The 19,430-nt window shown below is 48.3% G+C and overlaps 2 protein-coding genes across 4 annotated transcripts in view; one reads left to right on the top strand and one right to left on the bottom strand.

The window, feature by feature from the left end:
• shroom4 (shroom family member 4) overlaps nucleotides 1-16,080 on the bottom strand; it is a 43,646-nt gene extending 27,566 nt beyond the window's left edge. For both annotated transcript variants that reach the window (XM_052063070.1, XM_052063079.1), the window contains exon 1: nucleotides 15,712-16,080. In XM_052063070.1, the coding sequence (XP_051919030.1) occupies nucleotides 15,712-15,984 (273 nt within the window). In that variant the 5' untranslated portion in view covers nucleotides 15,985-16,080. The remainder of the gene's footprint in view (nucleotides 1-15,711) is intronic.
• A 592-nt stretch (nucleotides 16,081-16,672) lies between these two features.
• On the top strand, nucleotides 16,673-18,841 carry bmp15 (bone morphogenetic protein 15). Of its 2 annotated transcripts, none has more exons than XM_052063457.1 (2): nucleotides 16,673-17,278; nucleotides 17,495-18,841. In XM_052063457.1, exons 1-2 carry the CDS (start codon nucleotides 16,951-16,953, stop codon nucleotides 18,376-18,378), a joined length of 1,212 nt encoding a protein of 403 aa, XP_051919417.1. In that variant the 5' UTR covers nucleotides 16,673-16,950; the 3' UTR covers nucleotides 18,379-18,841. The 2 variants fall into 2 exon arrangements, with proteins under 2 accessions (XP_051919417.1, XP_051919408.1); XM_052063448.1 differs by having other exon boundaries at nucleotides 16,677-17,290.
• Nucleotides 18,842-19,430: the final 589 nt, after the last annotated feature.

Genomic DNA, 19,430 nt, shown 5'->3' with positions numbered 1-19,430 from the left:
TCACTCTAATGCTGATATAACACGAACCTTTGAGCCTGCCCGAATTACTTAGAATAACTAACTTGTAAGAAAATATTCAAAACTTGAGTGTCTTACCTGCTTTAATTCTGAAGTATTTGTCACTTTCTGGGGTTTTCTCGATGATGCTGACTCGTACGCTCACTCTTCTCAACGCCTTCCTTTTGTGCAGGTAGCAAAGCGCGCGTTTCCTAATTGATGGTCAGCGAGTGTGATGTGGGGGAGGGTAGCTGTAGAAACTCGTTTCCTGCAACGTAACTGTGACGTTTTGGGGTGTGAAAACAGCCCCGCCCCTTCATAACCAAAACTCCTTCACTTTTCCTCTGAGGTCCGTTTTGAAGTGGGGCATAGTAAATGTCAAGCAATATCAACATATTTTATGAAATCTTGTTTACACCAATGTCATGTACTCTAAAATGTGTGTATATACATACTGTATATATATACAGTATATACACACACACACATATTTTAAAAACGACTTAAAATATTGTAATTGCAACATTATTCCCAAATGCTAATATGGAATTGTGATGAAACATCATTATTATTTACTTATTGGATGCAATTCGTATTATACAGTTTCGATGTCCAAAGCAGAATAAAACGAATTAGATTTTCTGGGGACACGACTGCAACACTCAACTCTTCTTGCAAAGCTTTGTTGCTGCTGTATGAACCGCGCTCCTAATTGATCACGCGCTCAAACTAGTGTGGGGGAGGGGAGCTGAATAAACTAGGTTCAAACAGTGCACCAGCGAGGGTTTGGAGCTGGGAACAGCCCCTCCCCCCTTCATGGCCAACGATAAACTAAAATTGCTCAGCCTTTAACTTTTATTTTACTCTGCGGTCTGTTTTGAGGGGAGCATGATAAATTTCAAGCAACATCTATATGTTTCAGCAACTGTAATAACACAAATGTATATACCTGTTCATATTTTTTAAACCAGACTTAAATATTATAATTGTTCAATGAAACATAATTACAGTAAGTATTGCCATCTATGGACTTCTATGGTCAAACGAAAATTCCCTCACCCAGAATAAAAATCTATGCATTACACATTTGAGTACGATATTACATTATATGATTGCTTCAGGAGTATGAGGTACCGAATCCCCTGATGCAGGCACTTTGGTCCCTCCACCACAGATGTCAGAATTTGGTTCACATTACCGGCAGTAAGTCAGAATCGTTTCCAGTGAGGGTTGGACTCCGCCAAGGCTGCCCTTTGTCATCGATTCTGTTCATAAACTTTACGGACATTGGCAATTTCTAGGCGCAGTGTAAGTGTTGATGGGGGTCCATTTTGGTGGCCTCAGTATTACATCTCTGCTTATTGCAGATGATGTGGGACTGTTGGCTCTTTCAAGCAGGGCCCTTCAACTCTCACTTGAGCGTTTCGCAGCTGAGTATGAAGTGGTTGGGATGAAAATCAGTCGGAAAAGGGTGGAGTTCTCTCTCCGGGTCGGGGAGGAGATCTTGTCCCAAGTGGAGGAGTTTAAGTATTTTGGGGTCTTGTTTGCAAGTGAGGGCAGGAGGGAATGAGAGATCGACAGGCGCAGCGGTGAAGCGGCTGCTGCTTGCTCTGCGCGCTTTGTATCGGTCAGTCGTGGTGAAGAAGGAGCTGAGCCAAAGGGCGAAGCTCTCAATTTACCGGTTGATCTACGTTCCAACCCTCATCTACTGTCATGAGCAATGAGTCGTGACCGAAAGAATGAGATCCCAGATACAAGCGGCCGAAATGAGTTTTAAAGGTGTTCCGGGCATGTCCCACCGGCAGGAGGCCCCGGGGACAACCCAAGACACGCTGGAGAGACTGTGTCACTCAGCTGGCCTGGGAACGTTTCAGAATCCCCGGGAAGAGCTAGGAGAAGTGGCTGGGGAGAGGGAAGTCTGGGCTTCCCTGCTAAAGCAGCTGCCCCTGTGACCCGACCTTGGATAAGCGGTGGAATATGGATGGATGGATATTACATTAGTGATCGATTCATAACAACGGACGAACGTTCCGATAAATGGAACCTGGAAGCCATACGGAAGCTCGAATTAGAGCAAACTCAAGCAAGTCCCGTTCGATACCGCGGAATAACTGTCTGCACCACTTTTTACTCTCTTTGGCACAAAAACAGCAGAATCTCTCTATTAGCATGAGTTTACTGGAATCGTGAACGACTTTCTATTCCATTCATTTACATTTACGTCCTGTCGATCGTTGCATCCAAACAAAGGAATGGTAATGACTGTGGAAGAGAACATGGAATGCATCCGATTAGATGCTCAAAGCAAGTTGCTTGTGGCTCGACGGACTGTAGAGTAAATGAACGTTTCCTGGAATGCTTGACCTGCTATCATGCTAACTCAACTCAACATTATTTATAGAGCACTTTCAAACAGCCATCGCTGCATACAAAGTGCTTTACATGGAGCAATTTAACATATACAACAAACAGTAACGCAGTCTGTAATAAATACGGTAGAAAGCACCGAACAGCAAAACCAAGAACAAATCTAAGTCATGGTGAGTCAAATGCCAAAGAATACAAGTGAGTTTTGAGGCGCGTTTTGAAGATGGGCAGCGAGGAGGCTTGCCGAATGTTCAGTGGGAGGTCATTCCAGAGAGAGGGACCAGCAACAGAAAAGGCTCCATCCCCTCTGAGCCTCAGTTTAGTTCTTGGTCCTTCTAATAATGTCTGGTCCGCAGACCAGATGAGGTCAGCGAGGTAAGGTGGCACGAGGTAATTTAGAGATTTGAAAAGGTCATTTAGAGATTTGAAAACAATTTGCGCTAACTGGAGCGCTAATCAGAGAGAAGGCGAGTTCCATCGCGCTATGGGCATGGAGGACTTTGAAGGGTCCCGTGGATGCCTTCAGACATTTGTTGCACAACATCAGCTGAGCAACGCTGTCTTGGGTGGTGATCGAGGGGAGGTCAAGTTCGAGATAGTGAGTGATTGGAAAGAAAAGCCACCAGCTGTTATAGGTCTCATTTTGGAGCAAAGAGCCCTCATTTTGTGACTACTCTTGTTATAATGTATTTTGTTCATATACCTGTACTGTATACTGCCGTTTTTGTGTTATTTGTGTTGTTGGGGCATATATTTTTGCATTTTACTGCTTGTGTTCTTACACATGTATTTTGTTAACACACTTGCATGTTCATAAAGGACGTGTACCGTAGTCATGTCCCACATAAGGAAATTCTGTTATCAAGACTGATTGAGCAACGCAAACATGATTTCTTACTAAAGAATACTTACTGTTGTTACTTATTGGATGCAAATCATAATGATCCAGTTGAAATGTCCAAAGCAGAATGAAACAAATTGGATATGCTGGGGACACTTCTGCAATACAGTACCTAACTCATTTTTTCTTGCAAAGCGTTGTGGCTGGCTTCTGCGCAGCTCTGCTAATTGAAATGTAAACAAACTCATGTCTGGGGGGAGGGGTGCAGCAAAAACTTCGTTTTGGAGCAGGTAACAGCCGCTCCTCTTCATGGCCAATGACTAAGTCAATTATCAAAATTGCCATAGCCTTTTTGAACTTTGAGGTCTGCTGTGAAGGCGAGCATGATAAATTTTGAGCAACATCTACATACAGTATTTGAGTAACTAGGCTCACCAATGTCACATACTCCGCGCGCACACAGTATATTTAAACTGACTTACAATTTTACAATTGTTTTTAAAGCAACATAATTCCAAACTCTAATATGGAATTTAGATGAAACAATTATTTACTTATTGAATGCAAGTCATAATTTCCAGTTTCAATGTCCAAAGCTGAATGAAATAAATTGGATATGCTGGGGACACTTCTGCAATACAGTACCCAACTCATTTTTTTCTTGCAAAGCGTTGTGGCTGGCTTCTGCGCAGCTCTGCTAAATGAAATGTAAACAAACTCATGTCTGGGGGGAGGGGTGCTGCAAAAACTTCGTTTTGGAGCAGGTAACAGCCGCTCCCCTTCATGGCCAATGATTAAGTCAATTATCAAAGTTCCCACAGCCTTTGTGAACTTTGAGGTCTGATGTGAAGGAGAGCATGATAAATTTTGAGCAACATCTACATACAGTATTTGAGTAACGAGGATCACCAATGTCACATACTCCTAAAATAATTACAGCAAATAAAATTATATATATGTTCACAAACACAACCGCACACACAGTATATTTAAACTGACTTAAAAATTTACAATTGTTTTTAAAGCAACATAATTCCAAACTCTAACATGGAATTTAATCGTTTCTTGGTTTCTTGGAATTGGAATTCTTTACTTATTGAATGCAAGTCATATTTTCCAGTTTCAATGTCCAAAGCAGAATAAAATGAATTGGATTTTCTGGGGCCCTCCGTGAGTCGTCACCTTACCGTGGTGGAGGGGTTTGTGTGTCCCAATGATCCTAGAAGCTAAGTTGTCTGGGGCTTTATGCCCCTGGCAGGGTCACCCATGGCAAACAGGTTCTAGGTGAGGGGCCAGACAAAGCACGGCTCAAAGACCCCAATGATGAATACAATAAATGGATCTAGGTTTCCCTTGCCCGGACGCGGGTCACCGGGGCCCCCTTCTGGAGCCAGGCCTGGAGGTGGGGCTCGTTGGCAGGCGCCTGGTGGCCGGGCCTACACCCATGGGGCCCGGCCGGGCACAGCCCGAAGAGGCAACGTGGGCCCCCCTTCCCATGGGCTCACCACCCATGAGAGGGGCCAAATGGGTCGGGTGCAATGTGAGCTGGGCGGCAGCCAAAGGCGGGGACCCTGGCGGTCCGATCCTCGGCTGCAGAAGCTAGCTCTTGGGACATGGAATGTCACCTCTCTGGCAGGGAAGGAGCCCGAGCTGGTGTGTGAGGCAGAGAATTTCCGACTGGATATAGTCGGACTTGCCTCCACACACAGCCTGGGTTCTGGTGCCAGTTCTCTCGAGAGGGGTTGGACTCTCTTCCACTCTGGAGTTGCTCACGGTGAGAGGCGCAGAGCAGGTGTGGGCATACTCATTGCCCCCCGGCTCAGTGCCTGTACATTGGGGTTCACACCGGTAGACGAGAGGGTTGCCTCCCTCCGCCTTCGGGTGGGTGGACGGGTCCTGACTGTTGTTTGTGCATATGCACCAAACAGCAGCTCAGCATACCCACCCTTTTTGGAGTCCTTGGAGGGTGTGCTGGAGAGTACTCCTGCTGGGGACTCCCTTGTTCTGCTGGGGGACTTCAATGCTCACGTGGGGAATGACAGTGATACCTGGAGGGGCGTGATTGGGAGGAACGGCCCCCCCGATCAGAACCCGAGTGGTGTTTTGTTATTGGACTTCTGTGCTCGTCACGGATTGTCCATAACGAACACCTTGTTAAAGCATAAGGGTGTCCATATGTGCACTTGGCACCAGGACACCCTAGGCCGCAGTTCGATGATCGACTTTGTAGTTGTATCATCGGATTTGCGGCCGCATGTTCTGGACACTCGGGTGAAGAGAGGGGCGGAGCTGTCAACTGATCACCACCTGGTGGTGAGTAGCCTCCGATGGTGGGGGAAGATGCCGGTCCGTCCTGGCAGACCCAAACGTATAGTGAGGGTTTGTTGGGAGCGTCTGGCGGAATCCCCTGTCAGAAGGAGTTTCAACTCCCACCTCCGACAGAGCTTTTCCCATGTTCCGGGGGTGACGGGGGACATTGAGTCCGAGTCCCATGTTCCGTGCCTCTATTGTTGAGGCGGCCAATCTGAGTTGTGGCCGTAAGGTGGATGGTGCCTGTCGTGGCGGCAACCCACGTACTCGCTGGTGGACACCAGCAGTAAGGGATGCCGTCAAGCTGAAGAAGGAGTCCTATCGAGCCTTTATGGCCTGTGGGACCCCAGAGGCAGCTGACGGGTATCGACTGGCCAAGCGGACCGCGGCTTCAGTGGTCGCCGAGGCAAAAACCAGAGTGTGGGAAGAGTTCGGCGAGGCCATGGAAACCGACTTCCGGACGGCTTCGAGGAAATTCTGGTCAACCATCCGACGTCTCAGGAGGGGGAAGCAGTGCACCACTAACACTGTGTACAGCGGGGATGGGGCGCTGCTGACTTCGACTCGGGACGTTGTGAACCGGTGGGCAGAGTACTTCGAAGACCTCCTCAACTCCACCAACACGCCTTCCTTGGAGGAAGCAGAGCCTGGGGACTCTGAGGTGGGCTCTCCTATCTCTGTGGTTGAAGTCACCGATGTGGTTAAAAAGCTCCTCGGTGGTAGGGCCCCAGGGGTGGATGAGATCCGCCCGGAGTTCCTCAAGGCTCTGGATGTTGTGCGGCTGTCCTGGTTGACACGCCTCTGCAACATCGCGTGGTCAACAGGGAGAGTGCCTCTGGATTGGCAGACCGGGGTGGTAGTCCCTCTTTTTAAAAAGGGGGACCGGAGGGTGTGTTCCAACTACAGAGGGATCACACTCCTCAGCCTCCCTGGTAAGGTCTATTCAGGGGTGCTGGAGAGGAGGGTCCGTCAGGAAGTCGATCCGCCAATTGAGGAGGAGCAGTGTGGTTTTCGTCCCGGCCGTGGAACAGTGGACCAGCTCTACACCCTTAGCAGGGTCCTTGAGGGTATGTGGGAATTCGCCCAACCAGTCTACATGTGTTTTGTGGACTTGGAGAAGGCGTTTGACCGTGTCCCTCGGGGAGTTCTGTGGGGAGTGCTTCGTGGGTATGGGGTACCGAACCCCCTGATACGGGCTGTTCGGTCACTATACCACCGATGTCAGAGTTTGGTTCGCATTGCCAGCAGTAAGTCGGAATCGTTTCCAGTGGGGGTAGGACTCCGCCAAGGCTGCCGTTTGTCGCTGATTCTGTTCATAACCTTTATGGACAGAATTTCTAGGCGCAGCCGAAGCGTTGAGGGGGTCCGTTTTGGGGGCCTCAGTATTGCATCCCTGCTTTTTGCAGATGATGTGGTGCTGTTGGCTCCTTCAAACGGGGCTCTCCAACTCTCACTGGAGCGTTTCGCAGCCGAGTGTGAAGCGGTTGGGATGAGAATCAGCACCTCCAAATCTGAAACCATGGTCCTCAGTCGGAAAAGGGTGGAGTGCCCCCTCCGGGACGGGGAAGAGGAGGAGTTCAAGTATCTTGGGGTCTTGTTCATGAGTGGGGGTAGGAGGGAGCGGGAGATTGACAGGCGGATCGGTGCAGCGTCTGCTGTGATGCGGACGTTGTATCGGTCTGTCATGGTGAAGAAGGAGCTGAGCCAAAGGGCGAAGCTCTCAATTTACCGGTCGATCTACGTCCCAACCCTCACCTATGGTCACGAGCTATGGGTCGTGACCGAAAGAACGAGATCCCGGATAAAAGCGGCCGAATTGAGTTTTCTCCGGAGGGTGTCCGGGCTCTCCCTTAGAGATAAGGTGAGAAGCTCAGTCATCCGGGAGGGGTTCAGAGTCGAGCCGCTTCTCCTCCACATCGAGAGGAGCCAGATGAGGTGGCTTGGGCATCTGATTCGGATGCCTCTTGAGCGCCTCACCGGTGAGGTGTTCCGGTCATGTCCCACCGGGAGGACACCCAGAGGAAGACCCAGGACACGCTGGAGAGACTATGTCACCCAGCTTGCCTGGGAACGACTCGGGATCCCCCGGAGAGAGCTGGAAGAAGTAGCTAGGGAGAGAGAAGTCTGGGCTTCCCTGCTAAAGCTGTTGCCCCCGCGACCCGGCCCCGGATAAGCGGTAGATGATGGATGGATGGATTTTCTGGGGAGCGGCCTGGTGAACTAGTGGTCCGCGTGTTGACCTCACAGTGCAGAGGTACCAGGTTCAATTTCAGCTCCGGCCACCCTGTGTGAAGTTTGCATGTTCTCCCCAGGTCTGTGTGGGTTCTCTCCAGATCCCACATTCCAAAAACATGCATGGCAGGCTAATTGAACAATCCAAATTGTCCCTCGGTGGTGAGTGTGAGCGCGGATGGTTGTTTGTCTGTGTGTGCCCTGCGATTGGCTGGCAACCGGTTCAGGGTGTCCCCTGCCTACTGACCGAAGACGGCTGGGATAGGCTCCAGCACCCCCCGTGACCCTTGCGAGGATAAAACGGATCGGAAAATGACTGAATGTATGTTACAATGAGAACTCCGACATGCCTGAGGGCGTAAATATGCTTACAGCTTTAACTTTTTTAATTTAATTGCACTTTCCTTTTTCTATTTAATGTGGTAGTTTGAAAATATAAATAAGAAGTTCCTCACCAATTACTCAGTACTTGTGATTCTTTCACTACGTACATTCATTCATTCATCTTTCGAGCCGCTTGATCCTCACTAGGGTCGCGGGGGTGCTGGAGCCTATCCCAGCTGTCTTCGGGCAGTAGGCGGGGGACACCCTGAATCGGTTGCCAGCCAATCGCAGGGCACACAGAAACGTTCAACCATTCGCACTCACACTCACACCTAGGGACAATTTAGAGTGTTCAATCAGCCTGCTACGCATGTTTTTGGAATGTGGGAGGGAACCGGAGCACCCGGAGAAAACCCACGCCCGGGAGAACATGCAAACTCCACACAGGGAGGCTGGAGCTGGAATCGAACCCGGTACCTCTGCACTGTGAAGCCGACGTGCTAACCACTGGACTACCGGGCTGCCCCACTATGTACATATTTACTCTTATTCAAGGACTCTTTTTTTTTACATGTCATATTTTTCAAAAGTAATACTAATACAATTGAGTGCACATTTATTCTGCCACCTCTGTCCTTGTGTCCTTATGGAAAAGATGAGACTGATGCCCTAAATATAATAGTAAATAATAGTTCCATCAGTAGTATACAATAGAATATAAAACATTACTCAGTAAAAATACTCACAGAGAGCTTTGCTTAATGTTAGAAATGTGCACTTCAAATTACAAATGTGGAGCTATGAAATGACAACTAAAACCTCAATATGTCACAAATGGAATAAGTGTGTACTTCACTAAATTATTTTAGGTTTTTTATTTAGTGGTTTGATTTAAGGTGTAATTTCGGGTGGGTCTGAGGCCATATTCCAGATTTGGGTTTGCATAACAAGTTCTATTTCATAACAAGATGTTTGTTAAAAAAGTTAAACTTAGACAAATATTAGATATAATAAAAAATACATCATTGTTTTACTTTCTAATAAGCCCATGAGACTGTTTTCTATAGTTTCAGTTTTGTTGGAACAAAAATATTTCAGAAATCAATAGGTGGCGGTAGTGAGTAAAAAGTGTGTGTATTGAATTTAAATGAAAATACACACAAAAAATCATTTTTGGTATATTTGTGAGGACCTCTCTGAAACTTTGAGAGATGCCTATATAAACCCTCTAGAGGCCTTTAGAATGAAAAACTTGTGAGGACTGGCCTAAATGTCCTCACTTGTCAAAAATGTCCTCACTACGTTGGTCTTATAATCACAGTGGTCCTCACAAGTATAGCCGTACAAACACACACACACACACACACACACACACACAGCTAACTATATTTAACAAGAGCCACTTTCATCACAATCACCAACAGTCTGATGAGTGTGAGTGTGCATTTGTGTGCTCAGACAGACAGATTTACACACTTAAACTACCATAAAGTGCAGAAGTGGGTCTGTGTGTGTGTGTGTGTGTGTGTGTGTGTGTGTGTGTGTGTGCAAGGCGGTGCCTACGCGTGAAAAGGCTGTAAGTGAAACCTTACATTAGTGCGAGGTCGAGACCGAGAAAATAACAGGATTCTCGCTGAGAGAAAGTCAACTGTGTGTGTGTGTGTGTGTGTGTGTGTGTCTTAGCACACATGAAAAAATGACACAAGCACTGCAAGTGCAACACGCGTGATTTGTTTGAGGATTCAATGATGCAGCGACACAAAAATAAAAGTATTCGGTTATTCTTTATCCTCTGCATAGAATGACAAATATCAGTGCCATACTGATGAGTTAAGAGGAGTTGAGATACCTCAATGAATTCTTTTCTTATTCAAATACACAATTTTGAGTGGTGTGGGGCTTCCTGGTACGGATTAATGGCATCTTAATTCATTTCAGTGGTAAATGACGGTTTGGGATACGAATGCTTTGAGAATCAAATGTGGCAAGTGCATCCAACTTTCATGTATTGATATAAAGGGACGAAATAAGTAAAATATCAATTAGAAAGAATCTAGAATGAGTTGCTTGCGTGTGTCCGTGCACACAAAGTGCTACCTGACCAAAATGCGCCACACGTTTGTCACCCTCTCCAGGAGAAAAGAGTTCTGGAGGCTCCTCGGACCCCTACTTTAGGTGTTCTGACCACAGATGGGTCCAAGTCAAATATGCTCTCAAGGAAGTATCAAATCTTAACCTTCAGGTCTCTCGCCATTATGTCTTGAGCAAGAGCCAAGTCGCATGTTTTTGCACCAAGTCCCGATAACTGTACACCACCTCTATGAGCTTTCAAAATGTGACAACAAGTCGTCATGCGGTGGCGCTATCAACCCCCCCCCACGCCCACCCCACCCTCCCGGCCGTTAGCCATTCAGAAGTAGAACATCTGTGAGCGTTTGAGCCACAACAAAGCAGCCCTCAAAAAGAGTTCAAAGACCTCCAAGTGGTGAGGCCTCCTTGGAGAACAAGGAGAGGAACCCGCCGCACGCTGGACAAATACGCTTTGGACCTCTGCCCTTCGCTCGCAGCCGTGTGAGCTTCTCCTCCCTTCCTCATACAAGGCCTTCTTTATCAAGGCGGGATGAAGGGAAGGGGGCCCACATGGAAAAAGGAAAAACTCCCACGCTCACGCACCAGCCGCAGGTTACGAGCCGCCGCCGCCGCCGCCGCTCGCACTTGTTATTTATTTTCTTGCTTGATGATGCCGGTTGTGAGCCAGCTTCAAACGCGCCGGCGCTAGCGTCAAGTGAGCACCGGCGCACTTTTAGCCGTTTGTTGAATAGGACAGTCAAATATGCAAACAAAATAACGACACTTGCGAGGAGAAGATGCTAAATAGATGTCGTCGGAGCTCTTGTGGTCACTCGCTAGGCCCCTCCCCCTTAAAGGCACACATCAACACACAAACCACCATGTGCCACTTTCGGCTTCATTACACTTTAGAAAAGCAGTTGAATTATCTTTTAATATCTCACATCACAGTGCCTGCCCGAAGTCGTGTTTGGCGGAAGTTTCAAACCGTGCAACACAAAACCCAACTTGATGTTCCCAAAGTAGCTCCCATTACTGGAGCAGGAAGGGGTGGAGTCGGGTCGGTGACGCATACAATGAGAGTTTTGTCTCGCATTTTCCACCTCCGCCATGACTCGACTCTCGCCGAGCTGCGCCGCCGCTGCCCTTTGCTCGATTGCCCCGCCCGGCAATTTAAATTTCAAAGTGGCAAGAAACGGTAAACATGACAACGCAAACGAAACGGGAGGATGACAAAGTAGGGCTGATGGACGAGACGAGCAAAAGCGTAACGAAATGTTCCCGGCGAGAATGAATCATGCCCTCATGTGGTGAAGAAGGCAACATTTTGCAGCAATACACAGACCTGACATCCTCAGAAAACAAATCGGGGCTTTTTTTTTTCTTTTGCAAAACTGTCCATAAACACAATTCCAGGAAGCCAGTCAATGGAGGTCTTATACAAGCGCTTCCAGGAAATAACTTTCAGATAGGGGACGCGGGAAAAAAAAAACCTGCTTTATTCAGCTAGTTCAATATGAAACGATTGAAATCACTTGAGTTTAAATTGCACTTAATGTCATGTTAATATTTTAACATTCATTGCTTCGATTAATTCGAGCTGCATCTACTATTGGCAATTTTGATATTCTTTCCATCTGAAAAGCGCTACTTCTATTGTGTGTGTGTGTGTGTGTGTGTGTGGTTTAACAGCATCCGTCGAACGTGACTAAACAGCAGTTTGGCAATTTGTCAACAAGTGGTCAAAAAAAGGCTTTCAAATCACTAACTCGATGCAAACGCTAACGAGCGATTACGTTATATTGGTTCTCGTCTGCAATGGATGACTGTAATATTAGTGCCGTACTGATGAGCTGAGAGGAGTTGTAACTCTTTCATTGAGCGGGATACCCATTTGTCTGTCTATACTGCCCCCAAGTGGCCAACACAATTGCCGTCCAGGTGACAATGTGACCAAAAAAAAATGCTTTGAATTCATTTTCATTCCACAAACCCAATTCCGATGAAGTTGGGATGTTGCGTTGGGCACAAATAAAAAACAGAAAATCTACAGTCTTTTCTCTGTCGTGTGCTCAACTCAATTTCGATTGAACATGACTTGAAAATCATTGTACATATAGATAACTAGCTGGTTTGCCGCCCTCCATGCGGCTCATCAGCTAGTTCCTGCGGAAGGCTGGTAAGGTGGGCCTTCGGCCCACAAAAGTGTTGTTGCTTGGTTCAACTTTTTGTTCATCTTCATTGCTTATCGCGAAAATAAAGAGATGTTTAGCTCTACTAAATAACTAACAATTTTATTGCAATCCTTGTGGGTAGACAACATTTTTTCGCTAAGATGCCCGCGCGATCGTAGTGAGCCACTGCCTGAGCGGCCCAGTGGCGGCGCGCAGCTGGCGCGGTGAAGTAGGTACGTTTTGAAAAGGGACAGACGGAAGGACAGACCGCGTGCGGGACGACGTGCATTATATATATATATATAGATATTACCGTGTATACATTTATCAAACACGAGATCACCGAATGCTGTTTTTCCTGATCAAAACCCACATTTTTGTTGCACTTTGTGAAAGGCTCCAATGGATTCAAGGCAACTTCACAACAAATTCAACCGGCATCTTAAGATGCTGTCGGCTCAGCTTTGAAATGCAGCAACAACAAAATTGACTGGAACCTCTGCTCGCTGTCCAGACGCCGCCTGGGAGAAAGCCCTTAAGGCTCCAGATTACAGATAGACACATTCCAGACCCACCCCAACACGCACGCACGCAGGCATGCACACAAACACACACACACACACACACACACACACCTGAACGTCGGCACGATATGCACAGACACACACCAAAGTCCAGAAATCATTAGACAGGATGCACGCGAACTCAGCAGGGAGACCAACAACAAACTTGTGCAGGTACACCAATGTCGTCTGAAAACACACGCGCGCACACACACACACTCGTCTTTGTCGCATTGGTCGTGCGAGGTGCATTTGCTTCATGAAAACTTGCCGTCTCGCTCATCATTTTCTAGACAACTGATTCCCCCCCCCACCACACACACACACACACACACACACGTTTCTGCTGTGTCAGGAAAGTCGCACGCGCACGCCCCGTGTCTACCCCCCACAGAGAAGACCGTGGGGGCTACTTTTATTGGACTGTAGAGATGAAAACACACACACACACATACACACACACGCACACACACGGGGTCATTGAATTGCCCACCTTCCAGCACTTGTCCAAAAATACTTTGGCACCGTTTCGTGTCAACATTGACAGCAACAGAGGGAAAGAAAAAGATGAGAGGAATGCGCTTCCCCCTCACCGGCGGTTTCTCCTTTGAATAGACAAATGTGTGTGTGTGTGTGTGACCAGGAAATCTTGCCACACGTGAACACATCTGAACCACCGTTGCTAAGAGGTGGCTAATTGCAAAACGTTATCTATTTGCCGGGCATGTTGAGCAAGCCAGTGACGCGCCCGCCCGCCCGTCAACGTGCCGTCACACAGCTGATGATGAGTGCGTGACGCCCACGCGCCGAGCGTCTGCACACACACCCCGCCGCAGCAACAATTTGTTGTGCTTCTGCTGCTGGAATGTTGGCCAAATGGCTTCTATCCTCCTTCTGCTGTCTTGGGGAGGCAGGAGGCCACCCTTCCCCCCAAACTGCCCCCCCCCCCCACCCCCAGACTAAGTGCATACACTCTCAGGGCTGGGGCACATGCACCCGTACACACACTAATTTCTGTGTATGCGTGTAACTTTTGGAACTCTCACACGGAACCAGAACAGCTCACAAAAACACTTAAGACGTTCTGAGCTTGACATAGCCACAGGACACAAAAAAAAAAGCTCCAGAGTCCAGTTTGATTTTATCTCTCCCACTCACATTTTCCCAGCGTGTGCGTGTGTGCGTGTGTTTCCAGATGAATGAGCTATGCTTTTCCACTGCCTGGCCCGGTGAATGGAGGCGCGGACGAGGCAAAATGTACACACAAACGCGCAGCCACCCACAGGAGAACACGCGACAATAACGACTGGTAGCAAAAGTCAAAACGGGCGCACTGATTTCAAGCGGTGTGACAACAAGAGCAGACAACCAGGTGACGGGATCCCGCTCCCCCGCTTGCCGATGACGAGTCACGCAAAGAATGACGGCACGGATTCGCGTCACGCAGCAAGGGAAGCTGCCAAAATTCCGGGGCTTTCCTTGACTTTGGTTCAAAAGTGGGGGGGAGCATTGTCCGTAAACAAACACAATGGAGCTCAGCATCTGTCTCGACAAACTTTTTTTCTTCAGATGAAGCAAAAGCAACAAGTGTCATCATTAGTATTTTTTTTTAAATAGCGTCATGATTGATAAAAAAAAAATGTGCCGGTTGCACTTTCTGCCTCCTTTGTTTCCGAAAATGAAGACGGAGTACAATACTAATAGTCGCAGCAGACAACATCGACCAGCCTTGATTCTGACTTTCTGTCCTCATCATAAACATACTCTTGGGTGTCTTGAAAGGCGCTTATAAATAAAATGTATTATTATTATTATTATTACATCACTACATCAGCTGTCGCCTTTCAAGTTCCTGAGTCACATCTCTGTCATTCGGACTTGACTTTCTGCTTGATCTTTGCGCCGTCATTGCGATTCTCCATCATTGAACCATCATTGTGCCTGCTTTAAGTTTCCTGCTCCAATCTCGACCAAAATGTCAAACTGTCTCCACTTGAAATAACGTTGACATGTCATAATCAAATCAAGAGAAGTAAGATATCCATCCGGACGATTGTGGACCCATCCATTAACTTTGGGAGAATAATTTGATGGCAGGAACACGTTCGGACCGTCAAGCTAACGATAGCTAGCTGTTGGTTTACCAGAACAGCAAAACGCAAAAAGTAAGCAGCTTCTATGTTCATTCAGAAATGAAGCAAATTATTTCATGTTTTTTTTCTATTAATGTGCCATTTATCAAATTGGGTTTTGTACATATTTGTCAGTAAAAAAAAAAAAGAGCCGAGACTATTTATAGATGACCACACAACTAATCAACTGTAAATATTCTCATATTCATTTGTGGTTTTGTCCCCAAAATAAAAACGTTTGCTGATTTTTGACGCACCAAACTAGTAAGTGAATCCAAATCAGTTTAAGGTTGCGCATCTTCTGCGTGGTCACTTTTTGAAATTCTGTCTTATTTTTGAACAAAGGGATGAAAATTAATTAATTACCTGATCAATCCATCAATCAAATAAAATCACTTGACAGATTAATGATTCAAATGTTACAACGCTCGAAAAAAATGAACACCATTTCTTTTAACTTATGCACAGGAGATGAACCAGCACTTCCTGGCGGCTTCTTTTTTTATTTTTTTTTATCCAAGTATCTCTAGAGCCCCTTCCAAGTATATTTTTGCCCGCTTGGCTAAACAATCCCAACAACATTCGAATACACGAGGACGTACTCCGTGCAGAAGTGAGCTGGGCTGGAAGAAAGCGAGCCACGTTGGGCAACAATGCAAAAGGGCAACAGGCAGGCAGGCAGGCAGGGAGTTGGGACTCACTTTGGTGATGACGAGCGGCTCTCCGTGCTCGGTGCCCCCCTTGAGCGTGAAGCCCCACGGCGCGCCGCCACTCAGCTGCACCTGAACGCGGTGGAAGGAGACGAGCTGCTCCACCGTCTCCATGCTGCCGCAGCTTCCCCATCGGCGCCGAAGCCACAATGGATGCACTAGCCGCCGACAAACGGACGCGAGCAGGGCGGCTCGATAGAATGGGAGGGACTTGGGCGAAAGTTTGGAAAGCCAGTATGAAGCCACGCCCATCGGCCCGACCATTTGGGCGTGATTGACGACACGCTCCGCCAATGGGAAGGCAAAAGTTGTCCGTGGAGCGGCAGCCCAACCGGGAAACTCTTTCTTCACGCTAACAAGACAATTCGACGCATTACTTGTAATCAATAAATGGTAACTAATAATTATTTTAGTTTGTCATGTCAATAGTAGTACTGGTAAAAGGCAGTTGTCGACGAGTGCACAGGTTTGCCTCATTTGTAATGTTATGGAGTTAGTCTTTCTGCGAATTTGCCCAAATGTCAAAGATAGCATCTTTATGCACAAAAAAACCTTAATAGTTGAGAAAAAGCACTCCAAACTCAAATTTAACACCCACCCACCCACGAGTTCTTGCAATTTATTGTTCTTGCTGTATGTACACATTTTTTTCAACCAATGAATTAATAATCTAGACGTAGTTAGGGTCATTACCTGCATGGTGTGCTGGTTTATTTTGTTAGTCGACCTACAAAAAAAAAATATTGAGTAACCCTACTGAGCGCTTTATCACTTGGAATGCTGTGTGAAGCTCTTAATGTGTACGTTTGTGAATAATCGCTCAGGGGGGGGGGGTTCACAATCATGTATGACTAATAATTACTACTGTATTCACCGAAAAAAGTAGCTGTGGCCACTGGCCCGATGAAGCAATGCGAGGTTCTGCATTCGCGTCTTGGAAGCTACATGAAGTTACTTCCTTCCTCCACCTGAGGCCGCCACGGCGCTGCAACTTTTACGCACCTTTTACGCGCGGGTCACGTGGCTTCACCGCGCTCGGTGGGCGTGTCCGTCGCGCCGAAGGGGTTAATTGAGGTCACCCAGTATGGCGGCAAAAGGAAAGTTGAGTCCATGGTGGTCGGCGAGCCGGCGAGCCTGCAGTGAGTCGCGCCCGCGGCCGCACCGACGATGGTCGCAGTTTGTCGCCTCTTTGGTGGAGCTCATTAGCGCCCGGAGCTTCTCGTGCCCAACATGCGCGGCCAGCGCCGCTTCCCGCGCGTCCTGCTTTTGTCCTTAGCTCTGGCCCTCCTCACACTCCCGCCGTCTAGGGTTGCGGCCGGCTCCAAAATGTCTCCCGGTCGCGGCGGCCGCCGCCGGGACGCCGAGGCTCGAGGCGCTCACCACCGGCCGCTGACCGACGAACAGAAGGCCGACCAGAACCTGCAGTTTATGTTGAGTTTGTACCGCAGCGCGGCGGGACCGGGCGGTAGACCCAAACAACCCCGGAAGTTCGGCTCTAACACGGTGCGCCTGCTCAGACCTTCCGCGTCGTCGGTGCACTACCTGCCGGCGTCCAGAGGTGAGGAACACAGTGAGTGAGCCTTTTTATTCGTTTTCAGAAGAGTTGCCCTTGGTTGGCATGTTCAAAAATCGACACGCTTTCATGAGGTTAGAAGTATGAAAAAGTCAAAACGGCTTTAATCGGAATGTTGACTTTGACCGCTGCCTGTCACATCAGGTTGTTCTGGATGCTAAGAGACATCCTCCTTTTTTTTCCCCCCTCCTTGTCATGAAGACCACCATTACACCTTCAGCGTCCAGTACCACGTGGACGTACTTCCTTCGGAGCAGCTGATCCGAGCATCCTTTGTGCACCTTCGATCTTCGTCTTCCGCCGCCCTCCCGTCGCCCCGCTGCCACGCCCGGGTCACGTGGCCGGGCGAGGAGAGCCTGCTCACCACCATGGAGCCCCACCAGCGCTGGACGGAGGCGGACGTTGGTGCTCGCGCGCTCCGGGTCGAGGAGGAGGGGGGACGCTTGACACTCACCGCCCAGTATTGGTGCACGGAGCAGGAGCGTGCCGAAGAGGGCGGAGACCTGCCTCGCCGGTGGCGAGGGGAACCCCATCTGGAAGCTCCTTCGCTTCTTTTGTACCTGGAAGAGGAGCGGGACGGTCAGGACTGGATGATGGGGCACCTGCCGACAGGCAACGGGGAAGATCTCATGAGGAGGTTGAGCCGCTGGCACCCCTTCCTCCGTCGCCGCCGCAGCTCGGCGAGCTCACCGCCGGATCCTTCGGCCACTCCCGCCCCCGCCTCAGTCCTCGCCAACATTCCTGCCGCGGCAAAAACCAAAACGGCGACGCCCAAGAACCGCTGCAAGCTGCACTCTTTCCGCCTGTCCTTTGATGAGCTGGACTGGCGTCACTACATTGCGCCGCCCGTCTACAACCCGCGCTTCTGCCAGGGCGACTGCCCGCGTGTGCTGACCTATGGCTACCACTCGCCCAATCACGCCATCATCCAGACCATCATCAATGAGCTGGGGGTGGGCGACGTCCCGCCCCCCTCCTGCGTACCCTACAAGTACATGCCGATGAGCGTGCTGGAGGTACACAAGAAGAAGGTGGAGTACAAGGAACTGGAGGACATGGTGGCCGAGTCGTGCACATGCCGCTAAAGGGCAGCTGCTGAGCACCTTCCGCGAAAACGCGCTCCGGCCGGGGCGCTGTTTGGACTCTGCGCTAATGCCGAGATGAGAACATTCACGAGTCGCCCGTCCGTCACTTTGTGTTAAGCACTAAAAATAAATATGACTAACTTGCCCCAAAGCATTGACAACTCCAACATTGAAAGCATGTTATCTTGTCTGCCGTGTCAATCCAAATGCCCGAACGCTGTTTTTTTTTTCTTCTTTTTGTCCTTTGGCTTATTTATTCAACACGCTTCTCGATGATGATGCTGACCTAGACGATTTTAACATGTCTGATGTGAAGCTCAAATAATCAATTTTGTACCTATTTATAACAGGAGGGGGTCCCAGAGAACTGCACAAAGAAAGAAAATGTTCACCAATGCACTTTTTTTTTTAATTCCAAGTAAAAATGAATAATTGAATAAACTGCAAGTTTTCTAAAGCGTAATCTCTTTGATTGTCATTACTAAAATTGGCAGGAGGCCTGCACCAAGGCCGTCGGTGCTAATTGGAACAAAACCGGCACCTGTCTAAACAAAGTGTCCAAAATCAAATCCTTTTCTCAGCCTCGACTTCATTCCTAGCATTCCAAGAACAGGCGACGCACCCTGTTGTTGTGCACAAACAACGTCAGTCCAGCAGAGGGCGCTCGTTGACCACAATGGGGAACCTGAGCAAATATCTAACCTGAAATGACCTTGTCTGTTTACTCAATTCGATAAGTAGGCCTGTTGACTGAAACTCAAAGCCGTTTATTCTCATAGCAATGGCGACAGGTGAATATGCAAATAAAGTGCACCTTCTGCCATCTAGCCGGAGAGCATTTAATTGCTCTGCCAATCGTTATACGTCGCCGGCAGAGATCTCTGCACACGTATCCGGTTGACAATCACAAATTGAGAGTGCCGTCACTGAAAGCTAAAGAAGTGGACATCCTTGTTCTCGGCCGTTCAGCTAGTTGTGCATTTGTCTTGACGGGTGCAAGGGCATCATTTCGCTGATCAGTGGGTCACCGAGGTGTTGCCACACACGTCTCA

This window comes from Hippocampus zosterae, chromosome 1, assembly GCF_025434085.1.
Source record: "Hippocampus zosterae strain Florida chromosome 1, ASM2543408v3, whole genome shotgun sequence".
Classification (NCBI taxonomy): domain Eukaryota; kingdom Metazoa; phylum Chordata; class Actinopteri; order Syngnathiformes; family Syngnathidae; genus Hippocampus; species Hippocampus zosterae.
This window is presented reverse-complemented; position numbering and strand designations above follow the sequence as displayed.